This window comes from Hemiscyllium ocellatum, chromosome 22 (genome assembly GCF_020745735.1).
Source record: "Hemiscyllium ocellatum isolate sHemOce1 chromosome 22, sHemOce1.pat.X.cur, whole genome shotgun sequence".
Lineage (NCBI taxonomy): Eukaryota > Metazoa > Chordata > Chondrichthyes > Orectolobiformes > Hemiscylliidae > Hemiscyllium > Hemiscyllium ocellatum.
The window spans coordinates 1,537,243-1,560,508 of record NC_083422.1 but is presented as its reverse complement, the minus strand read 5'-3'; the positions used below and the strand labels follow the sequence as shown (position 1 = coordinate 1,560,508).

Sequence of the window (23,266 nt, the reverse complement as noted above, 5' to 3'; positions counted from 1 at the left end):
TACAGTTTTGAAGTTCTTATCTGAGGAAGGAATCGCTTGCTGTAGATGGGGTGCTGCAAAAGCTGACCAGACCAATTCCTGGAATGGCAGAACTGACATAAAAGGAGAGGTTAAGATTATATTCACTGAAGTTCAGATGAGTGAGTGAAAATCTCAGAAACCTATAACATTCTAACAGAACTAAACATTGTTGTGGTTCTGTTCGCCGAGCTGGAAGTTTTTGCTGCAAACGTTTCGTTCCCTGGCTAGGGAACATCATCAGTGCTATTGGAGCCTCCTGTGATTCCGGTAATACGGGAAGAAACAGCAAAGCAGCGTTTCACAGGAGGCTCCAATAGCACTGATGATGTTCCCTAGCCAGGGAACGAAACGTTTGCAGCAAAAACTTCCAGCTCGGCGAACAGAACCACAACAACAGACACCCGAGCTACAAATCTTCAACCAGACTTTAAGAACTAAACATGGTAAATGCAAGAAGGATGTTCCTGAAGACAGGGGAGTCCAGAACCAGAGGTCACAGTCTAAGAATACAAGGTAAACCATTTAGGACTGAAATGTGAAGTTTCTTCACCTAGAGAATGGCTAGCCTGTGGAAATAACTACTACAAGAAGCAGATGAAGCCAAAATATTGTATGACTTCAGGGAGGAGTTGGATATGGCACTAGGGCTAAAGCGACATAAAAATGAGAGAAAAGCAGGAACAGACTATTGAGTTGGATGATCAGCTATGACCAGAATGAATGGCGAAGCAGGCTCGAATGGCCAAGTGGCCTAACCTTGCTCCTATTTTCTATGTAAGAACTGCTGGAGTTTTGATCAAAGAGGAACATTTGGTGAAACAGGCTATTAAGATCTGCCAGCACAAATATTTACTGAACAGGTATCTTGGTTATCCTCAGAATTCTCTGGGGAGATGCGGTTTCAAAAAGCACTTCAAGTACAAGAGATATATCATGAAGATAACAACCATGGCTACAGTATGCGTCACTGAAAAAAAACACAACAATTAAGCAAGGGTGTCACAGCATCAACCCTCAAACCAACTAAATGGATGAGGAAATACCTTCATTTCCAAGCTACTCCATCTCAACTTGGAATTATATCAGTGTCTAAAACCTGGATACACACAATTAATGATTGACCCCAATTTATATATAAAGGCTGAGACTCTCAGTGCATTACTCAAATAGGGGGGCTGATCTATTGACATACCTGCTGCTTAAAATACCGTCTATCTTCTTCATCGACTAGAACGAGGTTTAAAAAGTAGCGCACAGAAAATTTCTTGTTGACATCCCTCATTGTTGGGGTCAGATCATAGCCTGCCAGGAAGAGCCTGATTGGAATAGATTCACCTTAAACACAAACAAAGAGTTTGAATGCATGAGCTGACTTTACACAGCACTGTTGATAATGTTTCTACCACTCCCAAAGATACTGCTGCTTTGAGAAATATTCTGCAGAAAATAGCCACGCTACTTTCTCAAAACTAGGGACTGTGATCAGCAGATATATGCTGCTCCACAGGTAATCCCAGTGACCAAACGATATTATCGATCACTCCAGAGCTAAGAAACATCCATTCTTCAGCAAGGTGTTGATCTGGTTTTGAGAGATTGCAAATCAAATGTTCCAGTTTATGAAATCTGTAACACGCACAGCTTTAACCTAAAATTGAGCAAATTGAGCCCACTTTCTGAACAGAGCACTGGAGAGTTCAGCAAAGTTTGTGTGGAATAGAAGCTTCTTAACTTGTTCCATCCCACATTGTATATTGACTAGGTATGAATCACTAGGTAATCTTGGACCCTTCACCAATTCTATCTGACCCAAGTAGTTCATACTTTTGTTGTGCAGCACGGTTTCTTTTGTGCAGGAGTCAGCCCAGCACACGAGGTAAACAAATACTTGGAAAACTCAAGACTGTGATAGCACATAGCTCCCCTTTTATTCCACCTTCCCCCATTTTATCTTCACAAAACCTATTACGTTACTAAAAGTTCCCAGCTCTGATGAAAGACCTTGGAACTGAAACATGGAATCTGCTTCCCTCACAGATGCAGCTCGACTTGGTGAGTGTTTCCAAAATTTCTTTGCAGAATCATCTGGTTAGTGTACACTCACCCCATTATGGAGGTCAGGTTAGTGGATTTGGAGTGGCCGAGTCCTCCTCCAATGGGGAAATACATCTGCCACTTTGCAATAGTTCGAAACACTGATCGGTACATTCCAATACATCCCCAATGTTAGAACATAGAACAATACAGCACAGAACAAGCCCTTGCGCCCACGATGTTGTGCCGAATATTTGTCCTAGCTTAAGCACCTATCCAAATGCCGCTTAAAGGTCACCAATGATTCTGACTCTGCCACTCCCATAGGCAGCGCATTCCATGCCCCCAACACTCTCTGGGTAAAGAACCTACCCCTGACATCCCCCCCATACCTTCCACCCTTCACCTTAAATTTACGTCCTCTTGTAACACTGTTGTACCCGGGGAAAAAGTCTCTGACTGTCTACTCTATCTATTCCCCTGATCATCTTATAACCCTCTATCAAGTCACCCCTCATCTTCGCTGTTCCAATGAGAAAAGGCCTAGCACTCTCAACCTATCCACGTACGACCTATTCTCCATTTCAGGCAACATCCTGGTAAATCTCCTCTGCACCCTCTCCAAAGCTTCCTAAAATGAGGCAACCAGAACTGCACACAGTACTCCAAATGTGGCCTTACCAAGGTCCTGTACAGCTGCAACATCACCTCACGACTCGAATTCAATCCCTCTGCTAATGAATACTAATACACCATAGGCCTTCTTACAAGCTCTATCCACCTGAGTGGCAACTTTCAAGGAGCTATAAACATAGACCCCAAGATCCCTCTGCTCCTCCACCTTACTAAGAACCCAATCATTAACCCTGTATTCCGCATTCTTATTTGTCCTTTCAAAATGGACAACCTCACACTTGGCAGGGTTGAACTCTATCTGCCACTCCTCAGCCCAACTCTGCATCATATCTAAGCCCCTTTGCAGCCAACAACAGCCCTCCTCACTGTCCACAACTCCACCAATCTTTGTATCATCTGCAAATTTACTGACCCACCCTTCGACTCCCTCATCCAAGTCATTAATAAAAATTACAAACAGCAGAGGACCCAGAACTGATCCCTGCGGAACTCCACTCGTAACTGGGCTCCAGGCTGAATATTTACCATCTACCACCATTCTCTGACTTCGACCGGTTAGCCAGTTCTCTATCCAACTGGCCAAACTTCCCACTATCCCATGCTTCCTGGCTTTCCACATAAGCCTACCATGGGGAACCTTATCAAATACCTTACTAAAATCGATGTACACTACATCCACTGCTCTACCCTCATCCACATGCTTGGTCACCTTCTCAAAGAATTCAATAAGACTTGTAAGGCAAGACCTACCTCTCACAAATCCATGCTAGCTGTCCCTAATCAAGCAGTGTCTTTCCAGATACTCATAAATCCTTTTATGAGTGGCACAACATTCGCCACTCTCCAGTCCCCTGGTACCCCCCCCTCCTGGTGACAGTGAAGACGAAAAGATCATTGCCAACGGCTCTGCAATTTCCTCTCTTGCTTCCCACATAATCCTAGGATGTATCCTGTCAGGCCCGGGGGACTTGTCTATCCTCAAGTTTTTCAAAATGCCCAACACATCTTCCTTCCTAACAAGTATCTCCTCTAGCTTACCAGTTTGTTTCATACTATCCTCTTCAACAATATGGTCTCTCTCATTTGTAAATACTGAAGAAAAGTATTCATTCAAGACTTCTCCTATCTCTTCCGACTCAATACAGTTTCCCACTACTGTCCTTGAATCGGACCTACCCTCGTTCTTGTCATTCTCATTTTTCTCACATACGCATTAAAAGCCTTGTGATCCTTGATCCTACCCGCCAAAGATTTTTCATGTCCTCTCTTAGCTCTCCTAAACCCTTTCTTCAGCTCCCTCCTGGCTATCCTGTATCCCTCCAACACTCTGAACCTTATTTCCTCAACCTTATGTAAGCCTCCTTCTTCCTCTTTACAAGACATTCAAGCTCCCTTGTCAACCAAGGTTCCCTCACATGACCATCTTTCCTGCCTGACAGGTACATACATATCAAGGACACGTCATTTCTGTTCCTTGAAAAAGTTCCACATTTCAACGACATCCTTCCCTGACAGCCTATGCTCCCAACTTATGCTCTTCAGATCTTGTCTTGCAGCATCATAAATACTGAAGAAAAGTACTCATTCAAGACTTCTCCTATCTCTTCCGACTTTTACAATTCCCCCAATCGTAAAACCTACCCTGTTGCACGCACTTACCTCTCTCCATAACCAAGGTGAAAGTCACAGAATTGTGGTCACCATCACCAAAATGCTCACCCACTAACAAGCCCATCACTTGTCCCAGTTCTTTACCAAGTACCAAATCCAATATGGCCTCCCCTCTGGTCGGACAACCTACATACTGAGTTAGAAAAGCTTCCTGGACACACTGCAGAAACACTGCCCCGTCCAATCTACTTGATCTAAAGAGCTTCCAATCAATATTTGGGAAGTTGAAATCGCCCATGACTACTACCCTGTGGCTTCTGCACCTTTCCAAAATCTGTTTCCCAATCTGTTTCTCCGCATCTCTGCTGCTATTAGGGGGCCTATAGTAAACACCCAACAAGGTGACTGCTCCTTTCCTATTTCTGACTTCAGCCCATACTACCTCCAAAGGCAGATCCCCCTCAAACTGCCTTTCTGCAGCTGTTATACCATTTCTAATCAGCAACGCCACCCCCCCCGCCCCCAATCTTACTAAAACATCTGTAACCAGGAAGCTCCAACAACCATTCCTGTCCCTCTTCTATCCACATTTCTGTGATGTAGCCCCAAGTACTGATCCATGCCTTAAGTTCACCCACCTTATTTCTGATACTCCTTACGTTGAAGTATACACACTTGGACCCATCTCTGTGTCCGCAAGTATTCCCTGTCAGTGCTACCTTCTCCACAGCCTCCCTACATTCTTGGACATCCTGTAAAACAGCTAACCTACTTGCTGGACTACAAGTCCGGATGCCACCCCCCCGCCAAATTAGTTTAAACCCCCCCCTCCCAAAAATGCTAACAAATCTACCTCCCAGGATATTGGTGCCCTTCTGGTTCAGGTGCAACCCGTCCTCCTTGTACAGGTCCCACCTTCCCCAGAATGCAGTCCAATTGTCCAAATACCTGAAGCACTCCCTCCTACACTATCCTTGCAGCCACGTGTTCAACTGCACTCTCTCCCTATTCCTTGCCTCACTGTCACATGGCACTGGCAACAACCCAGAGATGACAACTCTGTCCGTCCTAGCTTTTAGCTTCCGGCCTAACTCCCTGAGCTCCTGAATAACCTCCCCATCCCTCTTTCTACCTGTGTTGTTGGTGCCAATGTGAACCACGAATTCTGGCTGCACACCCTCCCCCTTAAGGATTCTGAAGGCATGGTCAGAGACGTCTCGGACCCTGGCACCCAGGAGACAAACCATCCGAGAGTCTTGCCCATGTCCACAGAACCGCCTGACCGTCCTTTGAACTATAGAGTCTCCTATAACTAGCGCTCTGCTCCTCTCCCCCTTTCCCTTCTGAGCCTCAGAGCCGGACCTCGTGCCAGAGACCCAGTCACTGCAGCTTACCCCTGCTCGGTCATCCCCCCCCAACAGTATCCAAAGCGGTATACTTATTGTTGAGGGGAATGACCACAGGGGATCCCTGTACTGCCTGCTTCCTCCCCTTCCCACCTCTAACTGTTACCCAGCTACCTCTGTTCTCTGGCGTAACTATGTCCCTGTAGCTTCTATCTATCACCCTCTCGAATAATCCTCAGTTCATCCAACTCCAGCTCCAGTTCCCTAACGCGGTCTGTGAGGAGCTGGAGTTGGCTGCACTTCCTGCAGGTGAAGTCGGCAGGAGCATCGGTGGTCACCCCTACCTCAAACATCCTGCGGGAGGAACATTCCACTGCCTGCGCTGCCATAACTCTACACTTAGTCTCCAAAACAAGAACACAAAGTGGCTTACCTGTTCAGCCGACTGAGTTTTTTTAAGGTTAGAGGAGGGAGGGTGGGTGGGGGACAGTACACGTGTAGTGTCTCGAGTACCTTCTCCACTCAAAAACAAACACAAACAAACAAATCACTTACCTTCCCAACCAGCTCCGTGCTCAGACTTCACTTCCGTCCAGCACCCGCCGCTCTCTGCTGCTGCAAAAAAAAAGCCTTCCACTTCTTCCTTTCCCGCCGAACCAACCAGTCCACCGACACCCTCCTTCGACTGACTGAACTAGTCCTCACTCTGAACAACTTCTCTTTCCAATCCTCCCACTTCCTCCAAAGCAAAGGAATAGCCATGGGCACCTGCATGGGCCCCAGCTATGCCTGCCTCTTCGTTGGATATGTGGAACAGTCCATCTTCCACAGCTATACTGGCACCACCCCCCACCTTTTCCTCCGCTACATCGATGACTGTATCGGCGCTACCTCGTGCTCCCACGAGGAGGTTGAACAGCTCATCCATTTTACTAACACTTTCCACCCTGACCTCAAATTTAACTGGAACATCTCAGACTCCTCCCTCCCCTTCCTAGACCTCTCCATTTCTATCTCAGACAACTGACTCAACACGGACATTTACTATAAACCGACTGACTCCCACAGCTACCTAGATTACACCTCCTCCCACCCTGCCCCCTGCCATCCCATATTCCCAATTCCTTCGCCGCATCTGCTCCCAGGAGTGCCAATTCCAATACCGAACAACCCAGATGATCTCTCTGCCCCCACCCCCTCTCTGGCCTATCACTCTCGCCTTAACCTCCTTCCACCTATCGCAGTCCCAACGCCCCTCCCCCAAGTCCCTCCTCCCTACCTTTTATCTTAGCCTGCTTTGCACACCCTCCTCATTCCTGAAGGAGGGCATATGCCCGAAATGTCGATTCTCCTGCTCCTTTGATGCTGCCTGACCTGCTGCACTTTTCCAGCAACACATTTTTCAGCTCTGATCTCCAGCATCTGCAGTCCTCACTTTCTCATAGCAAGGATCAGCCAGGGGTCTAAAGAGTTACAAGGTAACCATGAAGAATGGAATTAGGAGAGGTAGGAGGGGGGGGATGAAAAAGCCTTGGCTGGTAGGATTAAGGGAAACTTCAAGGCATTCTACACTTACATGAGGAACAAGATGAAGGCCAGAGTGAGGGTAGGGTGGATCAGGGATAGTGGAGCAAACTTGTGCCTGGAGTTGGAGGAGATAGGCAAGGTCCTTAATGAATACATTGCTTCAGTATTCACTAGTGAGAGGGACCTTGTTGTTTGTGAGGGCAGTGTAAAACAGAATGAAACCAAAAGAGAAAATGCTGGAAAATCTCAGCAGCTCTGGCAGTGTTTGTAAGGAGAGAAAAGAGCTGACATTTCAAGTCTAACTGACCCTTTGGCCAGCATCTGCTGTAATGTGCTTTTATCCAGTGTAAAACAGACGGATATGCCTGAGGTGGAGGTGGAGGTGCTGGAAATTTTGAAAAATAAAATAGATAAGTCCCCTGGGCCAGACAGGATACACCCAAAGTTAGTACAGGAAGTGAGGGAAGAGATTGCTGAGCCTTTGGCGATGATCGTTGCATGACTACCTGATAATTGGAGATGGCAAATGTTATTCTCTCATTCAAGAAAGGGAATTACAGACCAGTCAGTCTTACAATGGTGGTGTAAAAATTAGTGGAGACGATTCGGAGAGACAGGATAACCAGCATGGCTTTGAGTGGGGCGGGGCAGTGGAGAGCCAGTCATGCCTCGCAAGCCTTACTGAATTCTTTGAGAATGTGACAAAACACATTGAAGAAGGTAGAGTAGTGAATGTGGTATATATGGATTTTAGCAAGGTATTTGATAAGGTGCCCCATGGTAGGCTCATTCAGGATGTGAGGAGGCACGAGATACAGATAAACCTGGCTGTCTGGATACATTATTGGCTAGTCCATAGACGACAGAGGGTGGTCATAGATGGAAAGCATTCAGCCTGGAGCTCTGTAACCAGTGGTGTTCTGCAGGTCCTGGGACCTCTGCTTTTTGTGATTTTTATAAATGACTTGGACAAGGAAGTGGAAGAGTAGATTAGTAAGTTTGCCGATGAACATTAGTGGATAGTGTGGAGGACTGTTGAAGGTTGCAACGGGACATTGACCGGATGCAAAGCTGAGCTGCGAAGTGGCAGATTGAGTTCAACCTGGAAACGTATAAAGTGATTCAGAGGACAGTCATTTCATCTCCAGGACATCACTGCAGGAGTTCCTCAGTCTCAGTCGCAGACCCGACTAATCTCAGCTGCTTCAATGAACTTCGCTCCACCAAAAAGTCAGAAGTGAATATGTTTGCCAACAATTGTTGGCAAACAATCAGCATGATTCATGACCCCTCGGATACTGAAACATTTGAGAACATGTTCAAACGCAACAAGACCGGGACAGTATCCAGATTCATTCCTGAAGAAGGGCTTATGCCCGAAATGTCGATTCTCCTGCTCTTTTGATGCTGCCTGACCTGCTGCGCTTTTCCAGCAACACATTTTTCAGCCCAAGCCTGGAAACTGCTGAAGTGACAATTCACATCTCTCAAATGCTAGGCAAAGACTACCTCTGTTAAGAGAGGATATAACCATCACCCCTTAACATTCAATGGTGTTATCATTAACACATACTTCACTATTAACATCCTGGGGAGTTATCATTGACCAGAAAGTCAACCAGACTCACCATATAATTGCCATGGCTACAAGAACATGTCAGAGGTTAGGAATTTTGCAGCAAATAACTCCCTTCCTGATTCTTCAAAGTCTGTCCACTATCTAAAAGGGACAAGGTATATTGGAGTAATTCCCACTTGCCTAGATGGCTGCAGCTCCAACAACGCAAGATGTTTGACAACATTCAGGACAAAGCAGCCCACATGATTGGCACCATATCCACAAACATCCACTTTCTCCACAACACTTCGCTTAGTAGTACGTACTGCTATCTACAAGATGAACTGCAAAGATTTACCAAAGATTCTGAGACAGCACCTTCAAAGCCAATGACCACTTCCATCTAAAAGGCAAGAGCAGCAGATACTTGGAAACACCACCACCTGCAAATTCTCCTCCAAGCCACTCACCAGTCTAATTTAGGAATATATTGGGTTCCTTCACTATCACTGGAATTCCCTCCAGAATTGTGGGCCTACCTACAGCACATGACTGCAGTCAAGATGACAGCTCATCACCATCTGCTCAAGCCAACTAGGGACAGGTAACAAATGCTGGCTCAGTTAGCAAAACCCACATTTCAGGAGTGAATAAAAACAGCAATAATCTGGAGGGTTATATTTTGAAGTTCTCAAATGTATCAGTCATTCACCTCAAAGATTCAACAGAAGCATTGAAAGCTTGTTCTTCCTTCACTGCTATACAGTGGATGGACTCTGCTGTGGTTGACAGACTGGTGGCAAGAATTAGCTCTCAGGACCTGTATACTTGAGCAGAACAGTCACTTCAGCCAACATCCTCACCACATTAGGTCATGCAAACTACACCTTCATCAACGACAGGCACATAGCCACCGATACTTCATCACATTAAAAATAGTCTGTCCGGAGACAAAGCTCTGTGTGATTCCATAGTTCAATGTCACAATCACATTATATCTCAACGAAACAAGAGACATAGCTCAAACTGAAAAGTAGCAAGCAGTGACCAAGAATTCCAACCAAAGAGATCAATATCCTCTTCACATGTCAACACTGACTAGACTAAAGTCTGTGCTCTTCAGTACTCTTACATTATTTATTGGTAAATCATTAAAAGTAACCAAATGGCTTGTGAAACTAGTTAAGACATGTGGAACAACTAGCTGCAAGTTACATTTTACTATACAAAGAGAAATATCCTGGAGGCAGGGCAGGAAGGGGAGTAAAATAAATGTCTGAAAGACAAGTTTAATATGTATTCTTTATTCTGTGCAGAAATGAGCTTCCGTCCTGAACCACTTCCTAATGAGCCTGCTCCAATTTTTCAGAAGTTGACCAACCTTGGTTTAGTCCAACAAAGGGTGTTTAGGTTTCATTGGAGATAGTTATAATGGAGCTAGACACCTCACCTTTAACAGGAGCTCCATCCATTATTTCATACTTTGCAATAGTTTCCGTCTCTGTGGTTGTGCTGGGCCCTAGTCAAAAAAGAAGCAACACTCATCAGACAGCCGAGTATCCTAGTGCCAGAAAACAGTGCACAGTGAATCCAACAGAAGATTCACATTGTTCTCCTTACCAATTCCGGTGATCTCTTTTTTGATCAGCTGAAGTTCCATATGTTGGATTTTGATTCTCACCAACAGGAAATAGATCTTACCAACAATCACATCCTTCAAGTGATATCTGTTAATGAAGCAAAATCAAACCCGGTATTATGACCCAGATGATGACAATTCTGAACAAGTCAAATTCCAGAGACTTGGCTTGGTAGACCATAAGTTTTATACTTGTGATTTGGGTATTGTAGTGGTCAGTCACTGAACATATTCAAAACAGGCTGGGAAATACATTTAAAGAAGATAAGCTATTGCACAAAAAGGTGATAAAGAAAATCAAATCTATTTCACAGCCAGGCAGCATGAAGAATAATCCCAAAGAAAATGTATATGCTTCTATATTTTCACAAATTATTTTAAAAATGGACAATGTTGATGGATACAACATGGTCGAGGCTAAGCAAATGATCATACTTCTCGAAGCTTCTGAGTGCATTGGATAGATATTGTCTAAAACTGACACAAGGGGGCTGGTGACAAGCAGTCGGCCTCCACCCGGCTCTGGATAAATGAAAATAGCATGAGTCATTGGAAAAGTAAATGCAATTCAAAAGCAGGAATTGGTGCACTTCAGTAAAGGCCAATGGTTAAAATGACAAGGAGCTAATCAAGCAATGCCTCACTGTCTCAGAACTGGAGGGGGAGGGGCTCCAAATCCCCATTTAGCAGTGCCTCCAGGCTACACACACAGTGGCTCCAAGAATCCATGCATATGACTGATGTGCCAACATCATTCACAGAACGGATTTCTGTTTCAAGAAGTTGATGCCACAAGTGAACCTTTGAGGTCTGCGGAAGTTTTTATATGATTCCCTACAGTATGGAAACAGGTCCTTTGGCCCAACAAGTCCGCACTGACCCTCCAAAGAGTAACCATTCCAGACCCATTTCCCTACCCTACCCTACATTTACTCCTGACTAATGCACTTAACATTTTGGGCAATTTAGCATGGCCCTAACCCGCACATCTTTGGATTTTGGGATGCAACCGGAGCATCCGGAGGAAATTCATCCAGACACAGGGAGAATATCTGTGGAGTTTGCACAGTCACCAGAGACAGGAATCGAACCTGGGTCCTTGGCACTGTGAGGCAGCTATGCTAACCACTGAGCCACCATGCCATTCCAAGTAAAAGTAATTAGTGCCCCATTCCCCCTTTATCTATGGCAATATATTCATGACAACATGGGAAGATAGATTCAACTCTTTCTTCACAATATCCTTCACTGAGACACTCAACCCAGGTGAAACATTACTCCTTTCCTCAATTTCCTATTCAATTGCTAACATTTTTGGCTACTTCTAGCACATTCACCAGATGCAAATCACTGTTGCATCTCTCCCACAATCCCATCTATTACACAGACACCAGCTAATTCACTGACATTGTCCTCTCTAAACTCAGAACTGTTTTTCAAGCCCTGTTGACTTGGAGTGCTAAAATACTTTAAAATTTTAAGAAACCTTTCCAGTTCTAATAGTGTGGAAACTATGAAAACCAAACCAATGTTTGCTGGTATGGATTTTTTCCACACTGAACTAAGTCTGCTTGTGGCCCCTATCCATGTCTGTGTCATAAAAGCTCAATGTAGGAAACACTTCAAATACTTCTCAGCTTCATGGCATCTCTACAGGAGTCCATCAGGGTAGATATTTTTGAATCAGCTTGTTCAGAGATGTTACTGTACACTTTTGGAGCAGTTGGGCCTTGAATGCGAGTCTCCTGGGCCCAGAGGTAGAGACACTTCCACTGTGCCATCAGCCCTCCTCAGGGTAATGTCCTGGGCCCTTTATTCATCCTAGGGCAGGCCAGGCCAAATAAAGACACGGGAATTCCTAGAGGTCTGGCATTCAAACCAGAACCCATTAACACACACAGATTTGGATCCCATTTACCAACCTGTCAGAAACAGAACGAGAAGTGATATCACCCACCACAACACCCCAAGACACAAATAGTAGGCGGGACCAGCACTTCACTGGAAGTTCACTGATGTTACCTAGCATGGTGATGAAACGTTCGAGAACAAACCACCACCTCAACGAACAGAGAACCTAACCTACAACCCAAAATTCAAGTGTTCTCCAAAATCCCCAAAAAATAATCTTGTGTGGTCTCACCAAGGCCCTCTACAGCTGAATCTCCCCACTATCTACATAATAGGATACAAGCAAAATCCTTCGAATGCTGGAAATCTGAAATAAAAAATGTGCTGGAGAAACTCAAGTCAAGGCACCACCTGTGGAGACAGAAACACATATAATGTTTCAAATCTTGTACAAAACGTTAGATCAGACTAAAAATATTCACTCAGTTTCTCCCTGTCCAGATGTTGCCATACCTGTTGAATCCATTCAGCACTTTTTAAAAATCTAACTCCTGGGGGTAACCACTAACCAGAAACTGAACTGGACTGGCCAGAAAAATTGAGAGTAAAGAGCACATCACCTTGTCTCCCCAAACCCTATCCACTAACTACAAGGCACAAGTCAAGAATGTAATAAAACACTCCCCAGTTCATAGCAGTTCAAATAACTGAAGAAGCTTGACACTATTCAGAACAAAACAGCCTGAGTGGCACCACAAATTCAACCTTCAACACTTACTCGCTTCACCAACCGTGGCAGCGGTATGTGCAATCTACAAGATGTACTTCAGCAACTTACCAAGGTTTCTTCCAAACCCATAAGCTTTTCCCCTAAATGGCTGAGAGCAGTAGATCCATCAAAACACACCACCCAGCAGGTACTCTCAAACATTCCACCACTGATTTGGGCAGACTTGCACTTGTACTTTCACAACTACTGGGTATTTCATATTAGTTTATCAGCTAATGAGGTACTGTTGAGAATATAGACAATAAAACAATTTGTACACATCAAGTTTCACAAACATATTAACCAGATCACCTGTTTTTGTGATGTTGATCAGAGGGTTAAATATTGACCAGTACCCTGCATTTCTTTGAAGTAGTGCTAAGGGATCTTTTCTGCCCACTAGACAGGGCCTTGGTTTGAGAGTTCAATAAAAAAAAAATGGCACTTTCAACAGTGCTAAGTACTGCAGAGGAGTTTCGACCAACATTTATCTCCCCAGATGGTGTACCTTTTTGGGATCTTTGTGCAAGGGAAGATATACTGACATGGGAAGCTGACCAGGGAAGGTTCACTAGCTTGAAACGGTGGGGTTGGGGAGGAAAGAAGGTTGGAGGGACTTTCTTAACAAGAAAGGCTGAATTGGTTGGGCCAGTACTCACTCAAGTTTAGAAGAATGAGGGAGGATTTTATTGAAATGTACAAATTTTTTAATGGGCTTTCACATGTTGTTTCCCCATTGTAGGACACTAAGACTACAGGGCATAATCCAAGAATAAGGGGTCAGCCATTTAAAATAGTTGAGTTGAAATTTCTTCTCTCAAGAGGGTAGTGAATTTATGAAATTCTTTAACTGAGGGGGTTGTCAAAGCTCAAATGTCGAGATAGACAGATCTTTAGTCATTAAGTATATAGGAGATTGTCAGTAAAGGCAAGAAAGCGGAGTTGAGGATTATCAGGTCAGCCACAATCGCATTGAATGACAGAGCAGACTCAACAGGTCAAATGGACTACTTCTACATCTTATAGTCCTGGAGTGGGACCTGAAACTATAACTTTGCGACTCAGAGGCATGACTGAATGGCTGATACACCTAACAATGCAAGTGAGAACTAAGATTCAAATCTAAAGCATTATCTCCAAACACTATGACTCACTTTGATTTGTTATATTCAAACTCTATGTGTAAGCAGTCTTCAATGCCCACTTCCATTTTGATGGAGTTGTTGACATCTGGATATGTTGCGAGCTGGTGCACAATCAGATCATATTCCTTTACCAGGTCACTTAAGCTTCGCACTATTGTTACTCTCAGAAAATATCTGGAAGGAAAACAAAGCAGTAAATGAGATCACTGGCTTACAAGTAGAATCACAGAAATAATCTCAAAATAAAGCTGAAAGCCAATCAGGATGCTACTTTCCTGACACCATATCATCAATGGGCTATAAATAAAGAAGAAAAAAAAGCAGCGTCAATTTACTCCTGGGCTGGAAATCCCATATAGCAGTTTAAACTTAAAGCCTTTGCAATCCATTGATGAGTTTTTAAAAATGTTTCTGCAATAAAGATAAGCATTCCACCCTTGGTCGAGGTCAGAGTTTCACATGTCAGACCAGCTTTCCGCAGAGAATAAAGAAAGGAAGGAACATGCGTGATCAGAGATATTCACCACGACATCAGAAGAACTCCCTGGCTCTTAGCGTGTTATGGGGCCTTCTACCATCTGAGGGAGCAGGTTAAAGTTTACTCCAAACAAGCAACATTTCCAACAATGTGGCACTCCTTCAGTACAGTGAACTGTTAAACCTATAAACTTCTGCCTCAGGTCTGAGTGCTACTCTCGGAGTTCCAGCTAAGGGAGTACATAATGAAGATGCCCTTCATGGTCTTGGAGATACTATCTTGAAATTCCTACCTAATTGCATTTTGAGAGCACCATTACCAAAACAATCCAGGTGAAGCCTTACCAATATCTCTGGGTAATAAAGGCTGAATTGGAACAGCAGTCTCACCAGCATCATGAGAAATTAAACAAGGGCAGTTTGAATAGATGAATGGGGAAGGAGTATTGATTGTTATCATGGAGACATCTCCACGTGTCAATGATATCACACTACTGGAGGAGGAACAGGACTGACAACTCAATATTCTGGGGCACAGAATCTTCAGGCAAGATGGCTGGGCGGGGAAGGTTTGCCACAAAAGAGGAAGAGGTGTTGCAATTTTGATCAAAGCGTCAATTACCACAGTAAGAGGGACAATATTGCTAATCAGTGATAGTACCGCAGCTACAGAAAGGGAGATCATTGAGGGGGGTTTTGTCCAGAGTCAGTGTGGGTGTAAGTCAGTAACAGAAAAGGAGAAGTCACTTTAATGGGAGTTATTTTTAAAAAAAAAGGCCCCAAAGTAGCAACAAAGACAGAGGAGCAGATTGGGAGGCAGATTTTGGAAATGTGTAGAAGTAACAGGGTTGTCATCATGGGTGACCTTAACTTCCCAAATATAAATTGGAACCTACTTAGTTCAAGTAGTTTGGATGGAGCAGTTTTTTGTCAAATGTGTTCAGGAAGAGTTCCTGAAGCAATATGTAAATAGACTGAACAGAGGGAGGCCATTTTTGTTTTGGTGCTTGACAACGAATCATGTCAGGTGTCCGATCTCTCAGCAGAGAGCATTGCAGTGAAAGGTTGAATTTGACTGTTGCATTCTTGGCGGTGTGGAGGAGCGGAGGCATCTTGGAGACCATCTCCATAGATCCCTCAAAGTTGCCACCCAAGTTGACAGGATTGTTAAGAAGGCATTTGGTGCGCTGATTTTCATTAGCAGGGGGATTGAGAACTGCGAGGTTATGCTGCAGCTCCATAGAGTCCTAGTTAGACCACACTTTGTTCAGTTCTGGTTGCCTCATTATAGGAAAGATGTGGAAGCTTTAAGAGAGGGTGCAGAGAAGATTTACCAGGATGCCGCCAAGACTGGAGGGCATGTCTTATGAAGAAAGGTTGAGGGAGCTAGGGCTTTACTCATTGGAGTGAAGGGTGACAGAGGTGCACAAGATGTTGAGAGGCATAGATACAGTTGATAGCCAGAGAAATGTCTATAATGAGGGGGCATAATTTTAAGGCAATCCGAGGGAAGTTTAGGGGAGATGTCAGAGGTAGGTTCTTGACTCAGTGGTGGGTGGAATGCACTGCCAGCATTGATAGTCGAGTCAAATACAGTAAGTGTATTTAAGTGACTCTTGAATAGGCAGCAGACAAGGATTTGGAACACTTTAGATTTCAAAGAATGACAAAGGGATTGATTAAAAGGGAGAAAATAGGAGTATGACAAAGTTTGCTAGGGACAAACAAACTGACTTTAAAAGTTCTACAGATGTGAGAAGAAGAAAAATATTAGTTAAGACAAATTAGACTTTTTTGGATTAGATTAGATTCCCTACAGTATGGAAGCAGGCCTTTCAGCCCATCAAGTCCACACCAACCATCCAAAGAACCTGCCCTGACCCATTCTCCTACCCTATATTTACCCATGATGAATGCACCTAACACTATGGGCAATTTTGCCTCGCCAATTCACCTGACCTGCACATCTTTGAATTATGGGAGGAAACCGAAGCACCCAGAGGAAACCCACGCAGACCCAGGGAGAATGTGCAAACTCCACACAGACAGTCATCTGAGGCAGGAATCGAACCTGGTCCCTGGCGCTGAGAGGCAACAATTGTCACCACTGAGCCACCATGCCACCCAAATATCAGAAACAGATGAATAATTCAGAACAAAAATGGTAGAACAATTAAAAACGTATTTGATTCTGTCTTCACAAAGGAGGACACAAATAATGTCCCAAAAATGTTGAGAAACACAAGGTCTGGCAAGAGGGGGGTTAAACTAAAAGAAATCAGTACAAATAGGTGGACAGATAATCTACATCCCAGAGTACTTAAGAAGTGGCCCTAGAATAATGGATGTATTAGCGATCATGGGCCCCAGCCTAAAGGAGTTGCCATGGGCACCCGCATGGGCCCCAGCTATGCCTGCCTCTTCGTAGGATACGTGGAACAGTCCATCTTCCGCAACTACACTGGCACCACCCCCCACCTTTTCCTCCGCTACATCGATGACTGTATCGGCGCTGCCTCGTGCTCCCACGAGGAGGTTGAACAGTTCATCAACTTTACTAACACCTTCCATCCCGACCTGAAATTCACCTGGACTGTCTCAGACTCCTCCCTCCCCTTCCTAGACCTTTCCATTTCTATCTCGGGCGACCGACTCAACACAGACATCTATTATAAACCGACTGACTCCCACAGCTACCTGGACTACACCTCCTCCCACCCTGCCCCCTGTAAAAACGCCATCCCATATTCCCAATTCCTTCGTCTCCGCCGCATCTGCTCCCAGGAGGACCAATTCCAACACCGCACAACCCAGATGGCCTCCTTCTTCAAGGACCGCAGATTCCCCCCAGACGTGATCGACGATGCCCTCCACCGCATCTCCTCCACTTCCCGCTCCTCCGCCCTTGAGCCCCGCTCCTCCAACCGCCACCAAGACAGAACCCCACTGGTTCTCACCTACCACCCCACCAACCTGCGCATACAACGTATTATCCGCCGCCATTTCCGCCACCTCCAAACGGACCCCACCACCAAGGATATATTTCCCTCCCCTCCCCTATCAGCATTCCGCAAGGACCACTCCCTTCGTGACTCCCTTGTCAGATCCACACCCCCCACCAACCCAACCTCCACCCCCGGCACCTTCCCCTGCAACCGCAGGAAATGTAAAACATGCGCCCACACCTCCACACTCACTTCCCTCCAAGGCCCCAAGGGATCCTTCCATATCCGCCACAAGTTCACCTGTACCTCCACACACATCATCTATTGCATCCGCTGCACCCGATGTGGCCTCCTCTATATTGGTGAGACAGGCCGCTTACTTGCGGAACGCTTCAGAGAACACCTCTGGGCCGCCCGAACCAACCAACCCAATCACCCCGTGGCTCAACACTTTAACTCCCCCTCCCACTCCACCGAGGACATGCAGGTCCTCGGACTCCTCCACCGGCAGAACACAACTACACGACGGCTGGAGGAGGAGCGCCTCATCTTCCGCCTGGGAACCCTCCAACCACAAGGTATGAATTCAGATTTCTCCAGCTTCCTCATTTCCCCTCCCCCCACCTTGTCTCAGTCGGTTCCCTCAACTCAGCACCGCCCTCCTAACCTGCAATCCTCTTCCTGACCTCTCCGCCCCCACCCCACTCCGGCCTATCACCCTCACCTTGACCTCCTTCCACCTATCCCACCTCCATCGCCCCTCCCCCTAGTCCCTCCTCCCTACCTTTTATCTCAGCCTGCTTGGCTCTCTCTCTCTTATTCCTGATGAAGGGCTTATGCTCGAAACGTTGAATTCTCTATTCCTGAGATGCTGCCTAACCTGCTGTGCTTTGACCAGCAACACATTTGCAGCTGTATTAGCGATCACCCTTTCAAGATTCTTTAGCCCCAAACAGTTCCTATAGATTGGAGCATAGCTAATGTAACCCCACTATTTAAAGAAAAGGATAGAATGAGAAACAGGAAATTATAGATCGGTTACATTTTTCCCCAATGTCAGGTGAGACTCCATTATATTAAAAAAAGTTAACAGCAGAATACTTGGAAAGCAGTGACAGGATTAGTCAGAGTCAGCATAGATTTATGAAAGAAAATGCTTGACAAATCTACTGGAATTTTGAAATAGTATAACTAGCAGATTTAATAAAGGGGAACCTGTGGAAGTGGTTTATTTGGACTTTCTGAAGGCTTTCGATAAGGTTCCACATTAGGGAGTAGCATGTAGCCTGGGGTAGCGTATTAACATTGACTTACAACTGGCTGGTAAACAAGAAACTTTTTTCCAAGAGGAAGAATATGACCAGTGGTGTACTGCAGGGTTCACTGCTTGGACCCCAGCTATTCACAATGTATATGTTAATAATTTTGAAATTGGAATCAGGTGAAATATCTCCAAGTTTGCAGATGACACATGCTGGATGGGAGGGTGAGCTGAAATGAAGATGCAGAGATGCTTCAGTATAATTCAGGCAAGCTGACTGAGTGGACCAATGCATGGCAAATGAAGTATTATGTAAGATTATCCACTTCAGTCATAAACAGAAAAACAGGTTACTGAATAGCGATAGATAAATGAAGGGGAGCAGATCTGGATGTCCTTGTACAGCAGAAAGACAATGCAGGTGAAGGAGGAAGCACATCACAGGAACACGCCTTCCTGCCCACCAAGCCTGCGCTGACACAATTGTCCTTCCATACTAAAACTGTCTTCACTTACAGGATCTGTATCCCTCTATTTCCTTCCTATTCACATACTTGTCCAGGTGCTTTTTGAATGCTGCTATTGTGTCTGCTTCTACCAACTCCTCTGGCAGTGTGTTCCAGGCACATCCATCCCTTGTGTGAAAAACCTGCCTTGCACATCTCTTTCAAACTTCATCCACCACACCTTGAACCGGTGTCCCTTAGTAATTGACCCCTCCATACTGGGGAAAAGGCCTCATACTTTCCACTCTATCCATGATATTCTTATAGACTTCTATCAGGTTGTCCCCTCAACCTCCTGAATTCCAGTGAAAACAAACCCAGTCTATCCAACCTTTCTCCATTGCTAAAATCTCCCATATCAGGCAACATCTGGTAAACTGTTTCTGTACTCACACCAAAGCATTCACATTCTTCTGTTAGTGTGGTGATCAGAACTGGACGCAATAGTCCAAGTGTGGCCTAACTAGAAAGTCCTATGAAGCTGCAGCATAACTTGCCTATCTTTATAGTCAATGCCCCTTCCAATGAAGGCAAGCATGCCACAGGCCTTTTTTCACTACCTTATCTACCTGCACTGCCATCTTCAGTGGTTTGTGGATCTGCACAACCAGACCGCCACGCATATCAATATTCCTAAAGGTTCCACCATCCATTATAACTTCCACCTGAACATGACCTTCCAAAATGCATCACTTTTATATTTTAAGAATTCCTGCAGTCCAGAAGCAGGCCTTTCAGCCCATTGAGACCAAACTGACCCTCTGACAGGCATCCCACCTAGACCCATTCCCTCTATCCTATCCCTATAATTGTGTATTTCCCATGGCTAATCTACCTACCCTGCACATCACGAAGCAACTTAGCATTGCCAATCCACCTAACCTGCATATTTATGGATGAGAGGAAACCAGAGCATCTGGAGGATACTCAGGCAGTTAGAAGGAGAATGAGCAAATTCCACACAGACAGACAGTCACCCAAGGGTAAAATCAAACCTGGGTCCCTGGCACTGTGAGGCAGCAATGCCACTGAACCACTGACATTTTTCTGACCATGCCTCCAACTGATCTAAGTAAAAAGTGAGGTCTGCAGATGCTGGAGATCAGAGCTGAAAATGTGTTGCTGGTTAAAGTGCAGCAGGTCAGGCAGCATGCAAGGAACAGGAAATTCGACGTTTCGGGCAAAAGCCCTTCATTCCTGATGAAGGGCTTTTGCCCGAAAAGTCGAATTTCCTGTTCATTGGACGCTGCCTGACCTGCTGCGCTTTAACCAGCGACACATTTTCAGCTCCAACTGATCTATATCCTGTTCTATCCTCTGACAATCCTTCTAAATATTCACAACTCCACCAATCTTTGTCTTGACTGCAAACCTACTAATTGGATCAGCTACACTTTCTTCCAAACCATTAATGTACACCACAAACAGCAGAGGCCCCTGTGGAACACCACTAGTCACAACCCTCCATTCAAAAAGCATCGTTCCACCACTGCCCTCTGCCTCCTATAACTAAGCCAGTTTGTATCCATCTTGCTAGCTCATCCCTGCTACCATGTGACTTCACCTTTTGTACCAGTCTGCCAAGAGGAACCTTGTCAAAGGCTTTAGTGAAGTCCATGTACATAACCTCTACATGTGTCCATGTACACAGATCTCTGAAAGTTGCCACCCAGGTAAATAGTGCTGTGAGGAAGGCATATGGTGTACTGGGCTTTATTGGCAGAGGAATTGAGTTCCGGAGTCCTGAGGTCATGTTGCAGTTGTATAAGACTCTGGTGAGGCCTCATCTGGAGTATTGTGTGCAGTTTTGGTCGCCATACTATAGGAAGGATGTGGAAGCTTTAGAACGAGTGCAGAGGAGGTTTACCAGGATGTTGCCTGGAATGGTAGGAAAATCTTATGAGGAAAGGCTGAGGCACTTGGGGCTGTTCTCATTGGAGAAGAGAAGGTTTAGGGGAGATCTGATAGAAGTGTATAAGATGATTAGGGGTTTAGATAGGGTAGATACTAAGAACCTTTTACCGCTAATGGAGTCAGGTGTTACTAGGGGACATAGCTTTAAATTAAGGGGTGGTAGGTATAGGACAGATGTTAGGGGTAGATTCTTCACACAGCGGGTTGTGAGTTCATGGAATGCCCTGCCCGTATCAGTGGTGAACTCTCCTTCTTTATGGTCATTTAAGCGGGCATTGGATAGGCATTTGGAAGTTATTGGGCTAGTATAGGTTAGGTAGGATTCGGTCGGCGCAACATCGAGGGCCGAAGGGCCTGTACTGCGCTGTATCCTTCTATGTTCTATGTAACCTCAACCGCTTTTCCCTCACTCACCACCTCAAAATAAAACTCAGTCAAGTTAGTAAGGCACATCGCCCTTTGCACTAATCCATGCTCTCGATCACTCCTAAGTTCATTTGCATCTAATACATAGCGAGAGGATTGGATGTCTTGCTGCAATTCCGAAAAGGCCTTGGTGAGACCACAGCTGGAATAGTGTACACATTTTTGGTCTCCTTATTTGAGGAAGAGATGTTCTAGCTATGGAGCGAATGCAACATTGGTTTACCAGACTGATTTCTGGGATGGCAGCACTGACAAATAGAGAAACTAGACCTGTTAGGACTATATTGAAGAATGAGGGAGATTCTCAAATCTATAAAATTTATGACAGGACTAGACTAGTTAAACGTAGAAAACATGTTCCTGATGACGCAGCATTGAGAACCTGGGTTACAATCCAAGGAGACATGATAGGCCATTTAGGACTGAGATGAAAAGTTTCTTTCCCCAGAATGTGGAATTCACTGCCACATGAAACAGGGAGGCCAAAACAAAGAGGGGTTAGATATAGTTCTTATGGATAAAGGAACCAAAGCATAAAAGGAGAAATCTGGAACAGGATACAGACTTGGATGACCGGCCATGATCATTTCTCCAGGTGCTTGTAGAAGGTACAGTGACTGGCTCACATTTTCAAAGGTCTCCGACTATTGGTTAGAAGCAACGGTTTGCAACAATTGGTGAGGGAAAATAAACAGATTTTCTTGAGGCTTTGGATGATTTTTTTGTAGAAAGACACTGTCTCTCTCGCGCGTGTTCCATCTCTTCCCTCTCCTGACCCACAACCCAAAAGCTGTTCAGCTACTTGGGAGCCAAGGAATTGGATATTGCACTTCAGGCGATGGAAATCAAAGAATATGCGTCGGTAGTTGAAGCAGGAACAGTTTGCAGAATAGACTCAAAAGGGTCAGATAGCCTACTACTACTGTTTTTATTTTTCATGTTTCCAATTTAAAAACAAAAAATGCGGTAGTATTCTAGGGATATACAATACACTCCCAAACAGAGAGGAAGAGACAGAAAGACATATGTAAGCAAACCTCAGAAGCATACAAATAATAGTATAATAGTACAGGGGTGACAGGATAGCTCAGTGGTTAGCACCACTGCCTCACAGCACCAGGGTCCCAGATTCAATTCCAGCCTCAGCCGACTGTCTGCGTGGAGTCTGCACATGCCCCCAGTGTCTGATTGGGATTCCTCCCATTGTCCAAAGATGTGCAGAGCAGGTGAACTGGCCATGCTAAATGGTGTTAGCTGCATCAGTCAGAGGGAAATGGATCTGGGTGGATTGCTCTTCGGAGGTTTGGCGTGGACCGAAGGGCCTGTTTCCACACTGTAGGGAATCTAATTTGGTAAATAATATGATGTGTCAATTTGTCTAATATTGACTGGGATTATAAAGTGTAAAAGTCTTAGAGGGGCAAAATATGCCCAGGACAGTCTTTAAGCCAGTACAAAAATCCTACAAACATACTATATCCTAATAAATAGATAAAACATCCGTATTCACTGTAGAGAAGGCTGGGGTGTATATAAAAAAAGTCAGGTAAGGTGTTGCGATATACTTGAACAAATCAGCATTGACAGTAGGAAGGCTTAA

The 23,266-nt window shown here is 44.9% G+C and overlaps 1 protein-coding gene across 1 annotated transcript in view; it reads right to left on the bottom strand.

The window, feature by feature from the left end:
- Positions 1-23,266, bottom strand: part of vps26a (VPS26, retromer complex component A) — a 72,211-nt gene that overhangs the window by 2,185 nt on the left and 46,760 nt on the right. Inside the window, exons 5-8 of the mRNA XM_060842296.1 lie at positions 14,147-14,311; positions 10,354-10,460; positions 10,184-10,252; positions 1,214-1,356 (exon numbers count right to left, since the gene is read on the bottom strand). Of these exons, the coding sequence (XP_060698279.1) occupies positions 1,214-1,356; positions 10,184-10,252; positions 10,354-10,460; positions 14,147-14,311 (484 nt within the window). The remainder of the gene's footprint in view (positions 1-1,213; positions 1,357-10,183; positions 10,253-10,353; positions 10,461-14,146; positions 14,312-23,266) is intronic.